The 18,778-nt window shown below is 36.6% G+C and overlaps 1 protein-coding gene across 3 annotated transcripts in view; it reads left to right on the forward strand.

Moving 5' to 3' along the window:
• The window catches only part of PIK3C2G (phosphatidylinositol-4-phosphate 3-kinase catalytic subunit type 2 gamma), a 398,295-nt gene that overhangs the window by 228,266 nt on the left and 151,251 nt on the right, over window positions 1–18,778 (forward strand). For all 3 annotated transcript variants that reach the window (XM_032159742.1, XM_058442576.1, XM_032159744.2), the window contains 3 exons: window positions 10,427–10,607; window positions 13,409–13,516; window positions 18,004–18,096. In XM_032159742.1, the coding sequence (XP_032015633.1) occupies window positions 10,427–10,607; window positions 13,409–13,516; window positions 18,004–18,096 (382 nt within the window). The remainder of the gene's footprint in view (window positions 1–10,426; window positions 10,608–13,408; window positions 13,517–18,003; window positions 18,097–18,778) is intronic.

Genomic DNA, 18,778 nt, shown 5'->3' on the forward strand with positions numbered 1-18,778 from the left:
AAAAGATGCTTACATTGCCTTTAAAGTAACTATATGGGTATTTAGAAGAAAAAAGAGAATTTTTTTAAAAAAAGGACTGAGTTGGGCACTCGGTTCAGAACCACATTTTCAAAGAGTAAGGGAAACTGTAGACACCTATTGAACTAACTTAAAATTCCATGAGCATAGATTCCAGCATTAATTATATGTCAAGCAAAATTTATTTTATTACGGCACATGTGCTGATGTTAGAGACTTCCCATTTCTTTTCTGCTACATTTTGAGTTATTTTGAACCCCAGGCCCAGTTAAAATGGGTGGTTCAAGCACATCTGTTGCTCGCGCACAGTTCATCAAGATTCTTAGGTTCGCAAATGCAATCAGTGTGTTACTTCAATGCAGCCTCTTCTCCCATCTACTCCCCCAATGCCACCCACTGCCATTTGTCTAAATAAACCAAGGAGGCCAGACCCTTTGAAACTGTGACGTTGGTCCCACTTTCTCAAGTGAAGAAGGGGTGGAGGAGAAGTGAGTCAGGTGTATGATTTGCATCATCAGAATAGATTCCACAATTCTATTATTTTAGTAGGCTGTGTAAGGGACAGAAAAATATCCCTGCTTACCAATATTTCACACAAAGTTATATTTAAGGCTGGGCATGGTGGCTCATGCCTGTAATCCCAACTCTGTAATCCCAAGAGTTCCAGACCAGCCTGGGCAACACAAGGAGACCCCACCTCTACAAAAAATTTAAAAATCAGCCAGACATGGTGGTGCATGCCTGTGGTCCCAGTCACTCAGGAGGGTGAGGTGGGAGGTTCACTTGAGCCTGTGAAGTAAAGGCTACAGTTAGCCATGATCACACCACTGCACTCCAGTCTGGGTAACAGAGTGAGATCCTGTCTCAAAAAAAAAAATATATATATATATATATATATATATTTATATACACACACAAACATATATACATATATTATACATATATACATATACATATATAAAAATATATCTATGTATGTATAAAATACACACACGTATACACACATATACATACATATACATACATATAAAGTACATATACATACATACATATACATACATGTAAAGTTGGAAGCCTTTGGAAAGAAAGAAGCAACCTAGAGAACATGAGACTTCAGAGTGTTAGGAACCAGGAAGTAAGAGAAAAAGATTAAAGAAAAACAGGGCAGGAAGGTGGCAGAAGATAATTCCTAGATTGCATAAGAGTCTCGGGCTAACCCCTCAGCTAGTATCCATGTTAAGACATCAGGAGGTGGCACAGCATAAGGCTAAAGAGCAAGGGCTGGGGAGTCAGACACACTTGGATCTGAGTCCCCAGTCCACTGGGTGGATGACTTTGGGCAATTTACTCCACCTCCATGAATCACAATATCCTCATCTGTGAGAAGGAAGAAATCACACGACCTGGAGCGGAGGTAAGGATTGCCTAACACAGCTATGCAGAATGCTCGGAAACACCTGGCACAGAGTAAATGCTTGATAATTTCATAAAAGAATAAAATTATAGAGCCCTGGAACTGGAAGGCAGCTTACTAAACCTCACCAACGCCAACATTTGACAGAGAAGGAAAGTGAAGAACCAAAGCACGCAGGTTCTTGCCAGAGTTGGCGAAAGTAGAAAACAGTCTTTCAAACCATGTTTCAATGGATTTTAGAAGACAGAATATGGTGCTTTGCAAGGAGCCCTGAGTTGTTGTCCAGAACACTGGGCTCTTGTCATAGATCTTTGGCCAAATTTCTCGATCACTCAGTGTCCTCACCTAATAAATGTAAGGGTGAGAGAAATTACCTCAAAGTACTGTTCAGCTCCATGCTCTTGTAATATTATCCCACTGAGAATATGAGTATAATTATACTCAGGGAATGTGTTCAGCTGGAGTGGGAAGGACAAGGACTATTTGGAAGCCCAGGACACCACAGAAGAGAGCAGAACAAGGTGGAGTTTTTGACAAAGGATAAGTGGCTGGAGCCAAGGCTTTCTTGGGGATCAGGAAAGGAGAAAACCAGAATGAGCGAAAAGAGAGGAGGGCCTCATAGATACCTGTGTCTTCCAAAGTGTGCCCAGGGCTAAAATTCCACCTGTTTCTTTTGTTTATGTAATTAACAAGCATATATGGAGTGTAGCGGGGGAGGCAGAGAGGGGTCACTATAAGCTATTCACAGCAGAGTGCTTAATTTAGAAAAATGATAAATAAAATAACTTACACTAAAGCAGTAAGTGTGTTTTGTAATGCAAAGAGGACAGTCCCTTCTCTTAAACCCCATTATTTGATAAATCTAACATGTGAACATGTTACATGTTAACATGTGAGTAGGCTGGAACATGTGAACATATGTTACATGTTAACATATGTGTAGGCTGGAATGAGTTTTATGTATTTACATGTAGGCTTGAGGTAGGAGGCAAGACTTAACTCCAGAGGTGGGGCTCAGACATTGGACCAAATTGAGGACTAGTTAAAACAAGAATGGGGCAGAAAAAGCTTTCTGTAAGTGTGTGTGCCATGTCAGTTTGCCATTGCCATGACAACACCCAAATGTTACTGCTCCTTTCCATGGCAACAACCGAATGACCTGCAAGTGACCATATCATGTCTAAAAATTTCTGCATAATTAACCCCTGAATCTGCGTATAATGAAAAGTGGGTATAAATATGACTGCAAAACTGCCTCTGAGCTGCTAGTCTGGGCACACTGCCTATGGGTAGCCCTGCTCTGCAAGGAGAAATACCTCTGCTGCTGCTCTACATTGCTGCTTCAATAAAAGTTGCTAACACCTCTGGTTCACCCTTGAGTTTTTTATTTATTTATTTATTTATTTATTTATTTATTTATTTATTTATTTTTTATTTATTTATTTATTTATTTATTTATTTATTTATTTATTTATTTATTTATTTTGAGACAGAGTCTCACTCTGTCGCTAGGCTGGAGTGCAGTGGCGCAATCTCGGCTCACTGCAACCTCTGCCTCCCAGGCTCAAGCAATTCTCCTGCCTCAGCCTCCTGAGTAGCTTGGACTACAGGCACATGCTACCACATCCAGCTAATTTTTTTGTATTTTTAGTAGAGACAGGGTTTCACCATGTTGGCCAGGATGGTCTCGATCTCTTGACCTTGTGATCAGCCCACCTCGGCCTCCAAAAGTGCTAGGATTACAGGCATGAGTCACTGCACCTGGCCTGAATTCTTCACTGGGTGAAGATCCCTCCCAGATTAAGCCCCCATTTGGGGGCTCACCTATCCTGCATCAGGCTTCTGGGTTGACCATGTTTTTCTGTGAGATGAATGCAAGGAGTTCTGATTTCTTATTACAGGTGCAGGAAACTTCAGGGAAACTTACCTGCTCAACATAGTTTTTCCCTCCGTAGCTACCAGCTGACCCTGAGTGCAACACTGCTGTCTAATAGTACTCTTCATTGTAGGTGTTTACACAAACAGATACTATCTATGGCTAATTTTAAGCTTCTCATTAAATATGTGACTGACCATAACTGTTAAGGATTTTACTTAAATATCATGACAACTAATTGTGATAGTAAATATATACCTATATACTCATATATATGCAGTGTTAATAACCTATTGCAAAAGAAACAAGTTTTTTTTTTTTTTAAATACAATTGATTGCTTAGCCATGCTCATCCACAAATGAAACCAAACAAAATAAGCCCAGATCTGGAAGAGTAAGTGGTGGAGAGGGAATACAGAGAGGCAAAGAGAATGATTTCAGCCTAACTCTCAAGAGTTTTGGGTCAAGGTTCCCCAAAATTCTACTGCCCCAGAATAAGATCCCCCTTATTCTGCATCTTAGGGCTTTTCTTGCCTGCAATGCAATTAGGACATTTCCTGAAGCTGCACATTTCTTTTTGACTCTTAGATTTTCAATTGTCTCAGCTAGTTTTTATTAAACTGATTGAGCATAGTAGGTCTCAAAACTTTTAATGATTTAAAAAATACTACCTTTTCCCTTTCACATTCCCTAATTAAAACCAGGCTAGATTCTATAGTTTCCTCATATATACTCTTAGACAACAAAAAACTTCAACCCACCTTGTCCAGTTTAAAACTTCATTTTCTTCTCTAATTTGACAGATACCTCACCCACCCTATCCACCTGCCCCCCACCACCCTCGCACCCCTAGACTCCAATACTAGCCAAGATCTAGCTTAGGAATAGAAGATATGATCTGTTATTTCACCCTTCTTCTCTTTCTCTTTTGGCTGTAACTTTTCTTAGCTAAGAGTGGGAAGAAAAGAGAAAGAGAAAAGTGACCCTCACACTTGATAGGGCAGGAATTGCAATCCCCTCTCTGTGAGCTCAGATTCTCCACCAAGGCCCCCTGTAGGTTCACAGTCAAAGCTGGCTACCTTGGGGTTACCATGGGTGAGTTCTTTGGGAAGCCTTGGAGAACCTCCCCACCAGAAGATTTGGCTCTGGCTCAACCTCTACCTATACAAAGAGTGGAGCACATATAATTACCTTTTATGAATTTATTTAAACCTTGAGTAACATCCACCCTACAAACCCTTGTTTTGTCAAACTGCAGGCGTGCAAGAATGCAGGTTGCTTCTTTGCCACCCCTTTTCTCCATCCTGGCCTTGCTTTTTCTTCATGTTCACAGAAGCCTAGGTAAAATCAACAAACTCTCTTTCAGAGCAGAAGTCTAAACTGGGGTAACAGTCTCTTACTGCATACACTCAAATCACTATAAATGGCTCAGATTGAGCTTCCTTCCCCACTGGACTTTGAGAGGATAAATGGACATCCTGGACTCACTCTATTCCTCACTGGGCTAATGACTCATGACTCTCAAACACCCCCGCCTGCAAATATGTAGAGGCGATAATGCTTCTTTTACCATAGCCATTTTATCCATTTCCTAATAACCCCTGAAGAGTTATCTGACCCCCAATTGGTTTTTTGTTTACTTGTTGTTGTCTTCTTGTTGTCAATTTTTGCGACACTCTTGAAATATAGGGTAACTATTATCTCTTTTCTTCAGTCTTGGTCTTGGTAGCCAACTCCAGGGCAACAAGGGAAAGTAACATTCAATATGCTAATACAGATGCTTCCTCATCCAAAGCCATTGGCCCCTTTTCAGCCATTTCAGTCCTCAGATATTACCATTAGGGTACAGCTGAAGTTTTTAGTTCCCAAGAACAGCCACATGTACCATCTCCTTCACTGCCTTCAGCCATCAGACCCTTTGTTTAGCCCTGTGTTATGTAAACCCTAAAAAAGTTTGCCTTTGCCCTGTTGCACTTAGTACTATAACATTTTTACTCGGAGAGCGTCTCCTATCAGATACTCAGACACTTGGCTAGACAAAGCAACAGATGGTACATAGGCCTATTCACACTTTTAAATGAGTCAAGAAGTATGTTAGTAGTAATAAAATAACAATAAAATTTTAGCAGTGGCACAGAATATACATGTCCAAATAAGCTGGATCAAATCATTCTTGGAATACCTTTTGGGACTTTTTATGATTCATGAAAAAAGACATGTTAATTACTTTTACAGTTTTTTGATCTGAAATATTATACTCAAATTGACTATTCATCTAATTCACCAGACTTGGCTCCAGATGACTTTTGTTTATTTTCAGTAATTAGATTTGCCCCAAAATATCCTCAGGGATACCCCGCGAGAATGTTTAAAAAATGTGCTTTCCATTCTAAAGGCAACTCAAACAAACAAGTGGAAAAAGAAAAGAAAAACAAATAAAGTTGGCATATTCATTAGTTTTTACCATAGCAACAAATAGCCCCACAGTTTCAGTAGCTTATGGCAACAAAGATTTATTTCTCATTCATGTAGGACTCAGGCTGCAGACTTGCTGTCGTCCTGCCTGGCTCCACCTGACTCTGTGCATCAATGCTCAGCTTGGCTCCACATTGTCTTCTCATTCCAGGACTAAAGGAACAGCCTCCTACTGGGACATGCTGTTCTCCAGGAAGAAGGCAGAGGCAAAATTAAACCAAACAGGAGGCCAAACCAAATCACAATAGCCCATTTAAAGCGTCTCCATGGACATGAGTATAGGTTGCATCCAGTCACATTCTGTTGACCAAAGCAAAGCACATGACCAACCTGACAAGGGATAAAGAAGTAAATTCTACCTACAGGAAGGTACCGGAAGTCACATGACAAAGAGTCTAGATGTATAATCTTCTACAGAGGAGAAAACGTGGAGCTGGGAACAATAATGAAATCTACCACACAGTGTGGGAACAGTGGGAACATCATGAATATGTAACATTCCAAAGCGATTACTTTGGAAATTATCAGAATGATTAGACTCATAAATTATGGTAGGGGTATAAACCAAGTCAGTTTCATGCCTTATGGGCTCCTCTCATATATTTAAGTGTTCTAAAAGTATACACAACATCTAGGGTATGGATTTAATCATTTTCTGAACTTGTTTCCTTTGTGAATAGTTTTATACTTGAGTTGTTACGAAGTAATTTATTGATAAACACATATTGCAGAACTGATTGGAATTTGCATATCTGCAGACGTGCCCCATATAATGCTCTTTATATGCAAAATTCAACAGTTAGTGCTGCTATTTCTGAAAGAGCAAATCAATATTCTAAAAATGGGCTAGTCAGAAAAAACAATTATCTTTGCAAGGATTGTATAACGTATCAAGTTCCTCAGTTGAGGAAAATACTAAATAAATCTCTCAGCCACTTAGAGGTAAAATAAGGTTGCTAATGCTAAATAGGCATGCTTTGCATTTCTTAGCCACACTGTTAAAATCTTAAAATTAACAATTATATTTTAGTTATTGAACTGTATTATTTATTTGTCCCAGAGTTTTAAATACACTTGAAAAAGTCATATTCTGGAATCCACCTGTGCTCACTAAAAATCGGTCTCCTGATCCACATACCTCAGCCCAAACAATGTAGCAAAATATACAAGATGAAATGGGAAGGGGAAGCCCTGGAGTGATCTGAAATCACTCATCTCTATTGTGTAGCTCAATTCTTTTCTGTTACTGGATGTTGTTTCCTCTCTTGACCCACAGAAAATACACAAGTGAGTAAAATTCTAGGACAGTCCCTGAGATGTGCAATATCCTGCTGTTGAAAACTAAAATTAAGGCCTGGATTGAATGAGTTTATGAGGCAAAGAGGGCTGGGATGGTGTGATTACTCTGTTCTGTCCTGCTGGTAGACTGATGGAATATGAACTATTTGTACTTTTCCTGTGGCTCTAGCAAGTCCCTCATCATGTGACCAGAAGCAGCTACATGCATGAAGAAATGTAAAAAAGTTCTAATTTTCAAGAAAAATCTCCATTCTATGCTAGCTGAGGTTGGTGACTATCTCTGCATCTCTGAGTCCACTATAATTCACTTAACTTAAATACCTCCATGACATCCTATAAAAAATTTGCTCAGTCACCTGGATTATGTTCCTTTCCGTCTTCCTTACTGCCTACCACACTTAATACTGTCAAAATCTTCTTTAATCATCTAGATTTTATGCATTCATCCTCATTTTAATGTTGTCATAACTTACACTTTATAAAGCATTAAGGCATGTGTACAAAATAATACCAAATTGAATCACAGCTGGATATTGCAGACATTAGGGTAAACAGGTCTCTGGCATTTTAAGATTTACCTCACCGTTTGTACAAAATCACATTGCCTGCATCTTAAAAGCCCCGTCTTTTAATAGCAAGTCTTACTTGATACTTCTCAGTCTCTTGACCTTAAACTTTTTCTTTTTAAACATTTTTGGCATAAGCGATATTGCCTCTCCCAGGTTACGGCATCTTTTGAAAAGAATTTCTGTAAACCTTAAAAGAGAGTGGCCAGCTATTTTCTACAATCTCATAGACAGAGGCAATGGATAAAAACTACGATATTTAGGATTTACTGCTTCCTTATAGTGAAGGTCACTGACGCAGAACTGAGTAACCTTCCACCCAAAACTTTGTAGTTCAACCTTTTCCGTAGTTGTTTAAAGCTAAGAGGCATGTTAATTTCTCTTGTCATTTAAAGTGTCTGTGCCTGAAAATACAGGAATAGAATTGACCTCTCGTGTTCATCTCCAGCACTCTATGATTTCAATTCTGCAGTGTACAAAAACAAACTCTCTACACATCGAGTAAAAAGCCATAGATCTTGAACCAGATCTCACCAGGAGAACATGTAATCTTGGCAGGGATGCAAGGTTTGAATGAGGTATATTCTCCAAGGAAAATAATCACAACAGAATACACTGAGTTTTCTTAGCTTTTATGTTTTTTAGGATATAGTCACATGTTATCTCTGTGACTCTCCCCTGCTCGGTTTTATTTTGAGCAAGGAATCAAACTGAATTTTTCCTCCTTGAACCAGAGAGAAGCAAACACATTGCTCATGAGTGAACAAGTTCATTTCAATAGAATAAGGAATAAGAGTATTATACGTACAAATTAACTAAACAATTCTGACAGTCCCTATAACTCCAACCCTAAAATATACTATTTCTTTAATTATTTTGGTAAAAAATTGTTGATTTTGTCTGTGCAAAATAACTTTTCTTTTTATCATGTATGTAGCAGTTGGGTAGTTATAGAGTTATATTTATGTACTAGATCAGGTTAAAAATACTTAAAAAAAAACCAAGTAGCCCAATATTCAAAGTGTATGAAAGTGCTGACAAACATTGATATTCAATATAGAAATACTCCATCAATCAACTCCCTATTTCGATGAATCCCATGCAGACTAAAAAATGGTACATTACCACTGTGCTCAAAGCACTGTGAGAATCTGAGCAGTACACAATTCTGCAAAAAACATCTTCAAGTTTTACATGTGCATGCCTGCATCTGCAGCTTTGCATTCACATGCATGCAACATGCATTTTCTTAGAGCTTCCAGGTAATTATGCGGTCCATTTATTACTTGCTTGACATTTCAAAATCTCATCATAGGGATGAGTAGGAAAATTTTTCACTGCTACTCTTCTTAAAATGAAAAGAACCAAGTATCAGTAGAGGATATTTTACCAGTGATACATCTTTAGTCCCTTGAGGTATTTGTGGGTGTGTGTGTGTGTGTGTGTGTGTGTGTGTGTGTGTGTGTAAATGCTTTCCAGAAGCAAATAAGAGCTATTATTTCACACAAAATTTTTATTTCCTTTGAGAAAATAAAAGAGGTACTAGAAGACAAGTTGTCTTCTAATAATGACAAAGGAACAGGCCCTTACCTTAAAAAAACTGCAAACTCATTCAACTAATTTTTAACTTTAATGTGTAGCAACAGAAAATATTGAATAAAAATAATTTGTTTGTTAGAGTATCTCTAACAAAATACACATTGAACAGAGATGCAAAATTAGGCATGCAGAAAAAAACATATCTATATATTTAAAAATCGTTTTTTTTAAGTATTTAGTTCTCAGAATTATCTTTTAGTTCCTTGAACGCTAATTATTTTTCAGAGAAGGCAAAAACTAAAGACCAGTTAAGATTAAAAGAATCAATTAGAGAGAAGTTAAGGTGCTAATAAATTAGTCTTTTTAAATTCTATTTCAGTGTTTTAAGGGTATAATAGAAAGTAAAATTGTCAAACATTTGTTGTTGCTCCATTATCTTGCAATGTTTTCTTACTTCGTCATGATTTATGCTTCCCATGTTCATGATAGGAGCAGACTTCCAAGCAGAGACAGAAGCTGACTTTGGAAGGCTATGAGATGTGGATGAACTAATATTTTTGTGCTAAGCACTTTCAAATGCATTGCCTCATTCTGTGTTCTACACAGCTCTATAGAATTAAACTTATTACCTTATTTTAAGATAAATAAATAAAAACTCAGCCTAATTAAGTAATTTGTAAGTTTGAGAGCTGGGATTTGAGTCCAGATATGCCTGAAAACAAAAAACCATGCTCTTGCCTTTACAATACCTTCCTCCAGGTAGTCCAAGGGAGGTGCTGGGAAAAAGGCAGCACCTTTTGTGGTTTGTGACAGTGTGGGGATATTATCATTTGAAGGAAACAAGAAAAAGTTAGGCTTGATGTTTGAGTCACCATATAGTACAGTCACTTATAAAAACTATTTCTAAAGTTATTTGTGCATCTTTTAAGAAGTCAAAAGCATGTTCTTGAGAAAAGTGTGTGTTACAGAATTAAGAGGACTGGAAGGAGAAAAGATGTGTTGTGAATTGAAATGAAGAAAGGCAGATCTCTTATTGATTCTTCACTCTTGGAATCTCATTAACTATCAGATGGAACTTGATGACTGTCGAGAATAAACAACATTTTCCCCATTCTAGGCTGTTAAACTGCCCAAAGCTACCAAATACAGATTAGTTTGAAATGCACTTATTGTTCTGGCTGGACGTGGTTAAAAAATTAGCTTTACATACAAGAATTTTTTTCTCTCTCTTTCCTTCAGGCTGCTAAAGAATGCAGAAAATGAAGCTTATTTTAAAAGCTGGTATCAGAAGCTACTAGCCGCTCTCCAATTCTGTGCAGGTAAAGCCTTGAGTGATGAGTTTTCCAAGGAGCAGAAACTTATCAAAATCCTGGGAGATATTGGGGAAAAAGTCAAGTCTGCCAGTGACCATCAAAGACAGGTTTGTTGAAATATTAATCTTCAGGTAGTAATTTTTTTAACTTCGGTTTAAATTAAGTTTTAATTTCATTGCTTACAAAGCAAATTCCTTGACTACACTTAAATAGAAGATACTTAAATCAATTACTTTAGTCAAGTTTTTTTTTCCCCACCTACTGTTCTTAAGTTAATGATAATGTCTATCACCAGGACATGGTTTTTTGACCTAAATAGCCATGGAACACACAGAGAGAACCTGAAAAGACCAACTTATAGGCAGTTGGACTAAACAAGCCTGATAAACTAATCGTGTCAATATGGCGGCACAATTCAGACTCATCGAGAAATACACGAGGAGACGTTTTAGGGCACGTTTTTGTTGTTGCTCAGCAAAGGACATTTTTCACTCAACAAATAAGATGAATTAAACGAAATAAATCAATGGCCTTAAGAATAGTAATATTTTTTATACTAAGATCTATGGATACTAGTCAAAATATGTGCCTCTTTCTCAGTGTTTATAATAATGGACCTGGCTATTATTTTTCTTGGAAGAATATTTGCTCTTTTTAATTACCTGCATCACTAGTTCCCTATACTGATATACACCATTAAGTAGTTTCTCTCAAGCTCAACACTCTAGATGCAGGGAGAGAGGGGACATTCTTTCATTGTGTTAATAATGTTATTCAATAATAATTAACTACCTACTATAGACTAGGGGTTAAGGATAGAAAGACGGCCAAAACATGAGTTTTGTCCTCAAGGGAACTCAGTTTCTCTCCACTTATAATCTAAAATCAACAAGAATTTTCAACAAAATGATATAAAAATAGTAGTAGGCAAAGTGTCCCAGAATTCTTTCTCAGCCCAGGATTTTTCTTGCTGGAACTCACTTCATTTAGTAGAAGTGCCAGAAACTATGCTACTTCACCTTCCTGGGAGAAAATGGAAAATAAAAAAGCCAAAGTTTGGAATTTATTTTTAAATGGGAGATATATAGACTCCAGTACACAGAGGAGCCTTAAGGCATATAATAGGATAAGCAATGCAAAAAAAAGTTCTATGATTTTTTAAATGTTACTACAAGTTCATTAATTATTTTCTAATGGTAGACAAAAAGTTGATGGCAAGTTGAATAAATTGATTTAAAATTTACAGAAGTTTGTGTGAAGGTTTGGTCTTTATCTCCTATGTTTTAAAATCCCTCACATGTTTAAGATGTATATTATAGTTAAATAATTCTGGCGCTTTTTTTGATCATTTGCTTCAAGTACCAGAGTGATGTTGACATTATTCACTCAGGTAAATATATTTATCTTGCCTTGAGTGGCTGCTTTTGTGATAACATCTCTTCACATAGGAAAATAGGAAGAAGAAAAGGAAGAGGTAGGTGGAAGAGGCATTTATAATTTCTCACAATTTAAGTTCCTAATGGCTATTTTTCTACTTAAAAAAAGCACTAATTAAGCATAACTATATGAACTGGGAAGAGATTTTACTTAAATGAAGGGAGCAGAGATTCCTCTCCATGATATCTGCCAGGCAAACCCAAGTATAGATGAGGCAAAGGAGAACAACACACACAGAAGGCAGTAACGCAGCTTTTGTCTCTCCACTTTGCTCTTCTGGATTCTGGGAGCTGTGGATTCTATTATTTGCCAATAAGCCAGGAGTAAAAGCTAAGAAACTCTTGAGAGCTGAGTGAACATTATTAATATGATATCCTTGTCTTCTGCATTGGGCTCAAAAAGTTTCTTTTTTAATTTTCAATTTTAAAATGCACACAAAAAAATTTTCTACCATAGTTACCTTGTGCTAGCAAATAGTAAGTCTTTCTAATTTACTCTTTCTAACTACTTTTTTGTATCCATTAACTATTCCCTCTACCCCCTGCCGCACTGACGACCCTTCTCAGCCTCTAGTAACCATCCTCCTACTCTCGGTCTCCATTAGTTCAATTGTTTTAAATTTTAACTGTCACAGGTAAGTGAGAACATGTGATATTTGTCTTCCTGTGTCTGGCTTATTTCACATAACATAATGACCTCCAGTTCCATCCATGTTGTTGCAAATGACAGGATCTCATTCTTTTTTATGGTTGGATAGTACTCCATCGTGTATATGTGAAAGTAGACTAAAAGAAGCTTTGTTTGTTTTGTGATGAATTGTAATTATTTCCTATCTCTTTTGTCATAGGATGCACAATTTAAAGGTGTTGTTTGTGATATCTGAGCTGCCATGAGTATAGTGGAGTGTTGGAGAGAGTAAATGTCAGAAATATACTCATCGATGTCCAGTAAACTATTTGTTCCTGCATATTACCATTTCTGACAGCATTATGCAATTGATTTTTGTCATTGTTGTTACTATTGTACATAATTTGTTTTGTAAAATGCACTATACTATTGAGTGTAATTTTGAGAGTCACAAACTCAGATTTCAGAAAATTATCAGAAAAGGATCATGTTAATAATTACATAAAGCAGGGTTTGCAAATTGGCGGCCACGCAGGTCAAGTCCAACCCTTTTATGTTTTGTTTGAACAGTACAGTGCTCTGTTTGGTTTTCATTTTTAGTTGAATTTGAGGTCCTTTAGAAAGGGCATGCATACTTTAGTTTCCCATTTCTCCAACATGCACTATTGTCTTTAGCCCACTGTCTTCTCATGCCTGAATACATCACCTGCCTGACCCTAAAGTCATCCAAGTGTACAACCCTGAATTCAAGAATTCATTTAATCAATAGAAGAAAATTGTAACTTGAAGGAAAAGTCAAGTTCTTAACATTTTCTTAAATCCTTTTTCTAATGATTTTTCACAGGAGGTACTGAAGAAAGAAATCGGCAGATTAGAAGAGTTCTTTCAAGATGTAAATACTTGTCATCTTCCTCTGAACCCTGCCCAATGTATAAAAGGGATTGATCATGATGTAAGTCAACTTATTCCTCAGATCAATTTAACATTTCTGTTTTACATAGTTTAGTTCACTGTATATGTGTGAAATGGCAAAAAGAATTCATAAGTTGACACTGCAATTATTTTAAGGAAAAAGTAATTGAATCCATTTACATTGTGTTTTCACTTTGATACACTAAGACCAGTTGGGATCACATTGGCCTTATCATATGGTTTGTTTATTTGGAAAAAAACTATCCATCAGTTCAGTGAAAAAAAAAATAGAGTAACATAGAGGAACATATCACTGGGTTAATTTCTTGACTCATTAAAAATGATTTATTTGGTGACCCCATGAAGGCTGGGTATAATTTCACGGTTTATTTCGACTATGTGCATAACCATACCTAGTACACGAACATTAATCATTAGCTACAACATTTCTATTTTGATTCAATTTAAAATTTATTGATTCTAATATGTCAGTGTGTCATATACTTTGTGATTTTACTCACGCCTGGAAAGCCCATCTTGGCATTGTCAGGCTCACAACTTCCTTTCTATTCCCAATCCTCTGTCATATGGGTACCTCTTCAGTCACCCTTCTCTGACTTAGAATCATTCTTTCTCCCTTGTTCCTGATAAGCTTTATTATCTTCCTTCTCAAAAGCCCAAGAGTACAAAGACATTAACAGAGAAAATTATGGTTATGTTAGATTTAAAAGTGAAGAGGTTAAGCTATCATGCATGGCCAATAAATGTTACTTAACTGAAGTCGTAAGACAGTCAAGAAAACAAATCCAATAATTAGGTGAAAAATTAGACCATTATTACTGTCAATGTAAAATGTTTTGCTAAAAACTTGATGCCATCATATTTATCACTTTGCCACAAGTAAGACTCCCTGCAAATTTTTTGGTATGCTTCATAAATATATTGTGAAACATAACAAAATAAGTCTTCAAATTCCTTAAACTGAGATATGTCTGTCTGGGCTGAAATCTAAATCATTACTAATTTTCAAAAAATTGCCCAACTTTTTCATCATCAGTAGTATTCTTGACTAACGCCAAGCACATGTAGGAACTCAGCATTTCAAAGACACTGTACCTTAATGTAGAAAGAACAACAGGGATCACTGAGTCCATGTGTTTTTTGTTTTTTTGTTTGTTTGTTTTTGCTTTTGCTTTATTGGCTTGTTGTTTTAAAGGAGAAGAGTGTTTTTGTTTTTGTTTTTTTTACACTTAAAATTACATATAAGTTTGGCATGTGCAGGTGCACTGGCTGGGCCAGGGGTCAGCTGCCCAGAAGTCACCACCCCTAGTGCTGCAGGTGGGACCACACTCCTTCCCTACAGCACCCTACGGTTAGCAGTACTTTTCCTGCAGAAGCTGTCCCAAGTAGAGGCACCGCCTGGTTCCATTTGCTCTGGCTAGCTATGCCTGGTACAGGGTTGGGCACCTATGGGTACAACAATGAACAGAACAGACATAGCCAGGTGACACCATCTTGGGAAACATTTTAATCTATCCTCCAGTCCCATTGAACAAAGAAGTGAGAAACCTTACAGTTGAAATGAGTATGGAAAAGCTCTCTGTTTCAACAGAAAACTTATCAACTACTGGAGAATCCACACTGGGGAGAATCCTTATAAGCATGATGAATATGGCAAGGTAATGTCTTAAGTAATAAGTAAATGTCTTATTTGACATCAGAGCCTACACACTGAGGGTCATATAAAAAACTTATTTAAATGGAAGCAGTTTGGAGAAACCATCTATGAGAGCTCTTAATTTGTTGACTATGAGAAAATTCATACCTTTTGAATGCAGTGTGACAAGGCATTTGGTCTGAGTAAATGTCTTATTCTGTGTCAGAGAGTTCACACATGCCAAAAGCCCTATAAATATAAGCATGGAAATGTGTAGTCAAAACTCACGCCTCATTATACACCAGAGAATTCACACTGTTAAGAAACCCTACAAATATAATGGGTATGGGAAGATATTCAGTTATAGTGCCAGTCTTGTGGTACATCAGACAACCCATTGTGGGGAGAAATCTTATAAATGCAATGATAGTGTGAAAGCTGTTATATGATTGTGTGAGCCATTATAGTTCACAAGTGATCGTGCACCAGAGAGTTCACACTGGAAAGGAGCCCTGTGAATACAGTGAGCATGGGAAAGCCTTTAATCAGCATTCTGTCACTATCAGTCAACTATACTGGGGAGAAGCACTCAGGTCTGGCTCAATTCGTTTCTTAAAGCATGGCTCTCAAAGGCAAAGAGCAAGGGGCTCAGGTCTGAGCTAAACTGTCTTTATAAGACCAATTCTCAACCTTTGCCTCCCACCCCTACCCACAAACCATTAATCACAATGAACCATTCCCTATTTCCTTTTAAATCACTAAAGGATGGACCAACTGGGAGAGTGGGAGGAACTGAATGCAATTCTTCCCCACTACTTAGAGAAAACAAGGACCAGGTATTTCATTTACTTACTGGTTTCTTTTTCAACTAATTTTTAGATCTCTGTCATTAATGTGTGCTTCTCAAGGACAGAGACCCTATCTTCCTTTCTTCTAGCTTTTCTATCTTATTATAACATCTCCATAAAATCCTCCTCTAAGACTCTGATTAATTCTTCCATCTATGGGCATTCCAATCTACTTTACAGCTATCACTCGAATCTAATATCTTATCATTTGCCTTTTTCTATCTAGAAAACCCTTGCTTCTGCCTATTTGCTAATCTATGTCCCTCACAATCTTCAAGATCTAGTTAACCTCTGAAAATTTTTTTCTTAAAATGTGGCTTCATTCAATGGTGATAAACTATCTTGTGAATTATTTTCAACTTAATGTGTGTGTGTGTGTATACAACCAAAACATGAGGCTTTGTGAGGGTAGATATAGTGTTTCCTTTCTTAGCATATAATGTGCATACTAGTTGTTGAATACATATTTTTGACAATCACTCAAATATATACTGCACATGAAAACCAAGATGTGAAACAATAAAAGCAGAATGTCTCTGGGTGGTAGTTAAAAAGATAGGCTAAGCCTTGCCTTCGGCCTCCCTGAACTTGGGATAAATCAAAGAGATTCCCCACATAGTCAATGAACAGAATTTAAAAACCACTGATCTACACTCATTTCTTGCCTCATACAGAATTTGCTAATTGAATACCATGATATATGGTCATGTGATCCCTAATTAGCTGACTTTTGCAACGGAATTTCATTGTTTAACAAGCATCCTCACCCACAAAACTACAAAACATCTATTTTTGTTTCTAGATAAAACGTCTACATTTAGCTATACAATATCTATTTCTTAACTGACCTATCAACACAAATCTAACCCAATTTCTAACTAAACAAACACAAACCCTTGCTTACTGAATCAATTCGATTTTTCAAATTGAAAATAGAAAATATCTATTTTCCATCTCTTAAACTCTTGCTTATGATTCAGTAAGCAAGGGTTTGTGTTTAGTTAACATATTAGGTTAGATTTGTGTTGATAGGTCCGTTAAGAAATAGATATTTTCTCTCAACTTCTAATTTCAGACTTCTTGCAGATAACGTTGTTCAAGCTGATCTTTCGACATGCATTGATATCATATCTTACTAAGTTGATAAATTGAAAGCATCGAGTCTTTTTCCTTTCTTTATATTGAGTTAAGTCTTCAATGCCATCATGAACTCTCGAATAGCCTAAAGACATACACCTTTTCAATGCTTAATTGTAAGAAAATAAGAGGAAAACAGGCAACAAGGAAAGTAGAGTGAAAAGTAGTCAACATCACAAAGCTGAAAATGCAAATGGAAGGTGTAATTACAGGAAATGAGAAGACAAAATATATGTTGTACTGCTATTTATAAAAACAAGAAAATGTTCATTAACCAAAAGATAAAGAAAAATGTAAGGATTTTTCAAAGTACCTGATTAGTGTCAGGCACTGTAAAAGGTATTTTATATCCATTAGTTCATGAATCGATCACAAAGATGTATGAGGGAGAGGTTGCTTTCTCCACTTTACAGCAAATTAGTTATAAAGCTTAGATTTGAACTCAAGTCTTTCTTAACTTTCTATCTATTTTTCCTTAAAGTATTCTGCAAGGTAGAAATAATGGAAAGGAAATAAAGTTTTTAAAATAAAATTTTAACTTTTATCTACTAACCAGCTAGAATAAGCCAATATTCATACACTGCTTAGTTCATTTAAACCTCAAACATATCACTACTGTTCATTGAGGAAAAAACGTGGTTGAAGATTTGTAATCTGTCAAAAAGCTGGCTTCTTGGTTTCAAAGTAAAGGCTCCAGTTGATAAACTAAATTTTTAAAAATTTGTGTGTTTCTGTGTTCCCAAGTATAAAAATTATTCATATGTGTTACATTTGTTCATACAACAAAGTCTGCAAGTGGCTATGATTTTGGGGAAAAGGTTTACTTTTTGGGGTTGGGGGTTGATTTATTTTGCTCACTAGTTTTCCCTTTTTCTTTTCCTATAGGCATGTTCATATTTTACATCTAATGCTTTGCCATTGAAGATTACTTTCATCAATGCTAATCCAATGGGCAAAAATATCAGCATTATTTTTAAGGTATGGTAGCGCTCTTAAAACATGAATTGATTCCATACACAGAACTATCGATTTATTACTCACAAAAAGAAATTGTTGTAGCTATTTTCCTCCAGCAACAACACATAGGTTTTTCAGCGATTTTAGAGTCTGCCTTTTTACAGGATTATATATAGTATGTGCCAAACTCCAATTGGCAATAGATCAAACATTACTGACTGAAAGCCAGGGAGACTTCAGTGCAAAACCTAAGAGGATATACTTCAGTAAATGAAGTGATACGATTGCTTTTAAGTGGCAGAGAAAGTTGAATGTGAGGAAGTTTTATTTTCATCTAGATACTAAATTGGGATCAAAATTAACTGGAACTGAAATGACATAAGTTAATTTAACATTAAATTCTTGCCTGCTAGCACTTGTTGATTTTAGTAATTTGAGTTATTTTTTTTAATAAAAAAGTAAATATGGGTCATTTCAGTCTTCGTCACTAATCCCACTGGAAAAACAGAGAAAAGGTAGTGACAGGTTTACAAGCACGTAGGAGAGAAGGAACAGAGAGAGAGATAAGGGTAAAAAGTAAGAATATGCCCGTCTTCCAGTTTATTTGGCCAATTATTCAGCCAAGCTCATGCAACAAGGTCTCAGAGTGAATTTTTGGTGAATTCTCACTGTCTAGTTTGGAGGATAATGAGTAGTGTGCACA

The sequence above is a fragment of the Hylobates moloch genome, unplaced genomic scaffold (assembly GCF_009828535.3).
Source record: "Hylobates moloch isolate HMO894 unplaced genomic scaffold, HMol_V3 SCAFFOLD_8, whole genome shotgun sequence".
NCBI classification, from domain to species: Eukaryota; Metazoa; Chordata; class Mammalia; order Primates; family Hylobatidae; genus Hylobates; species Hylobates moloch.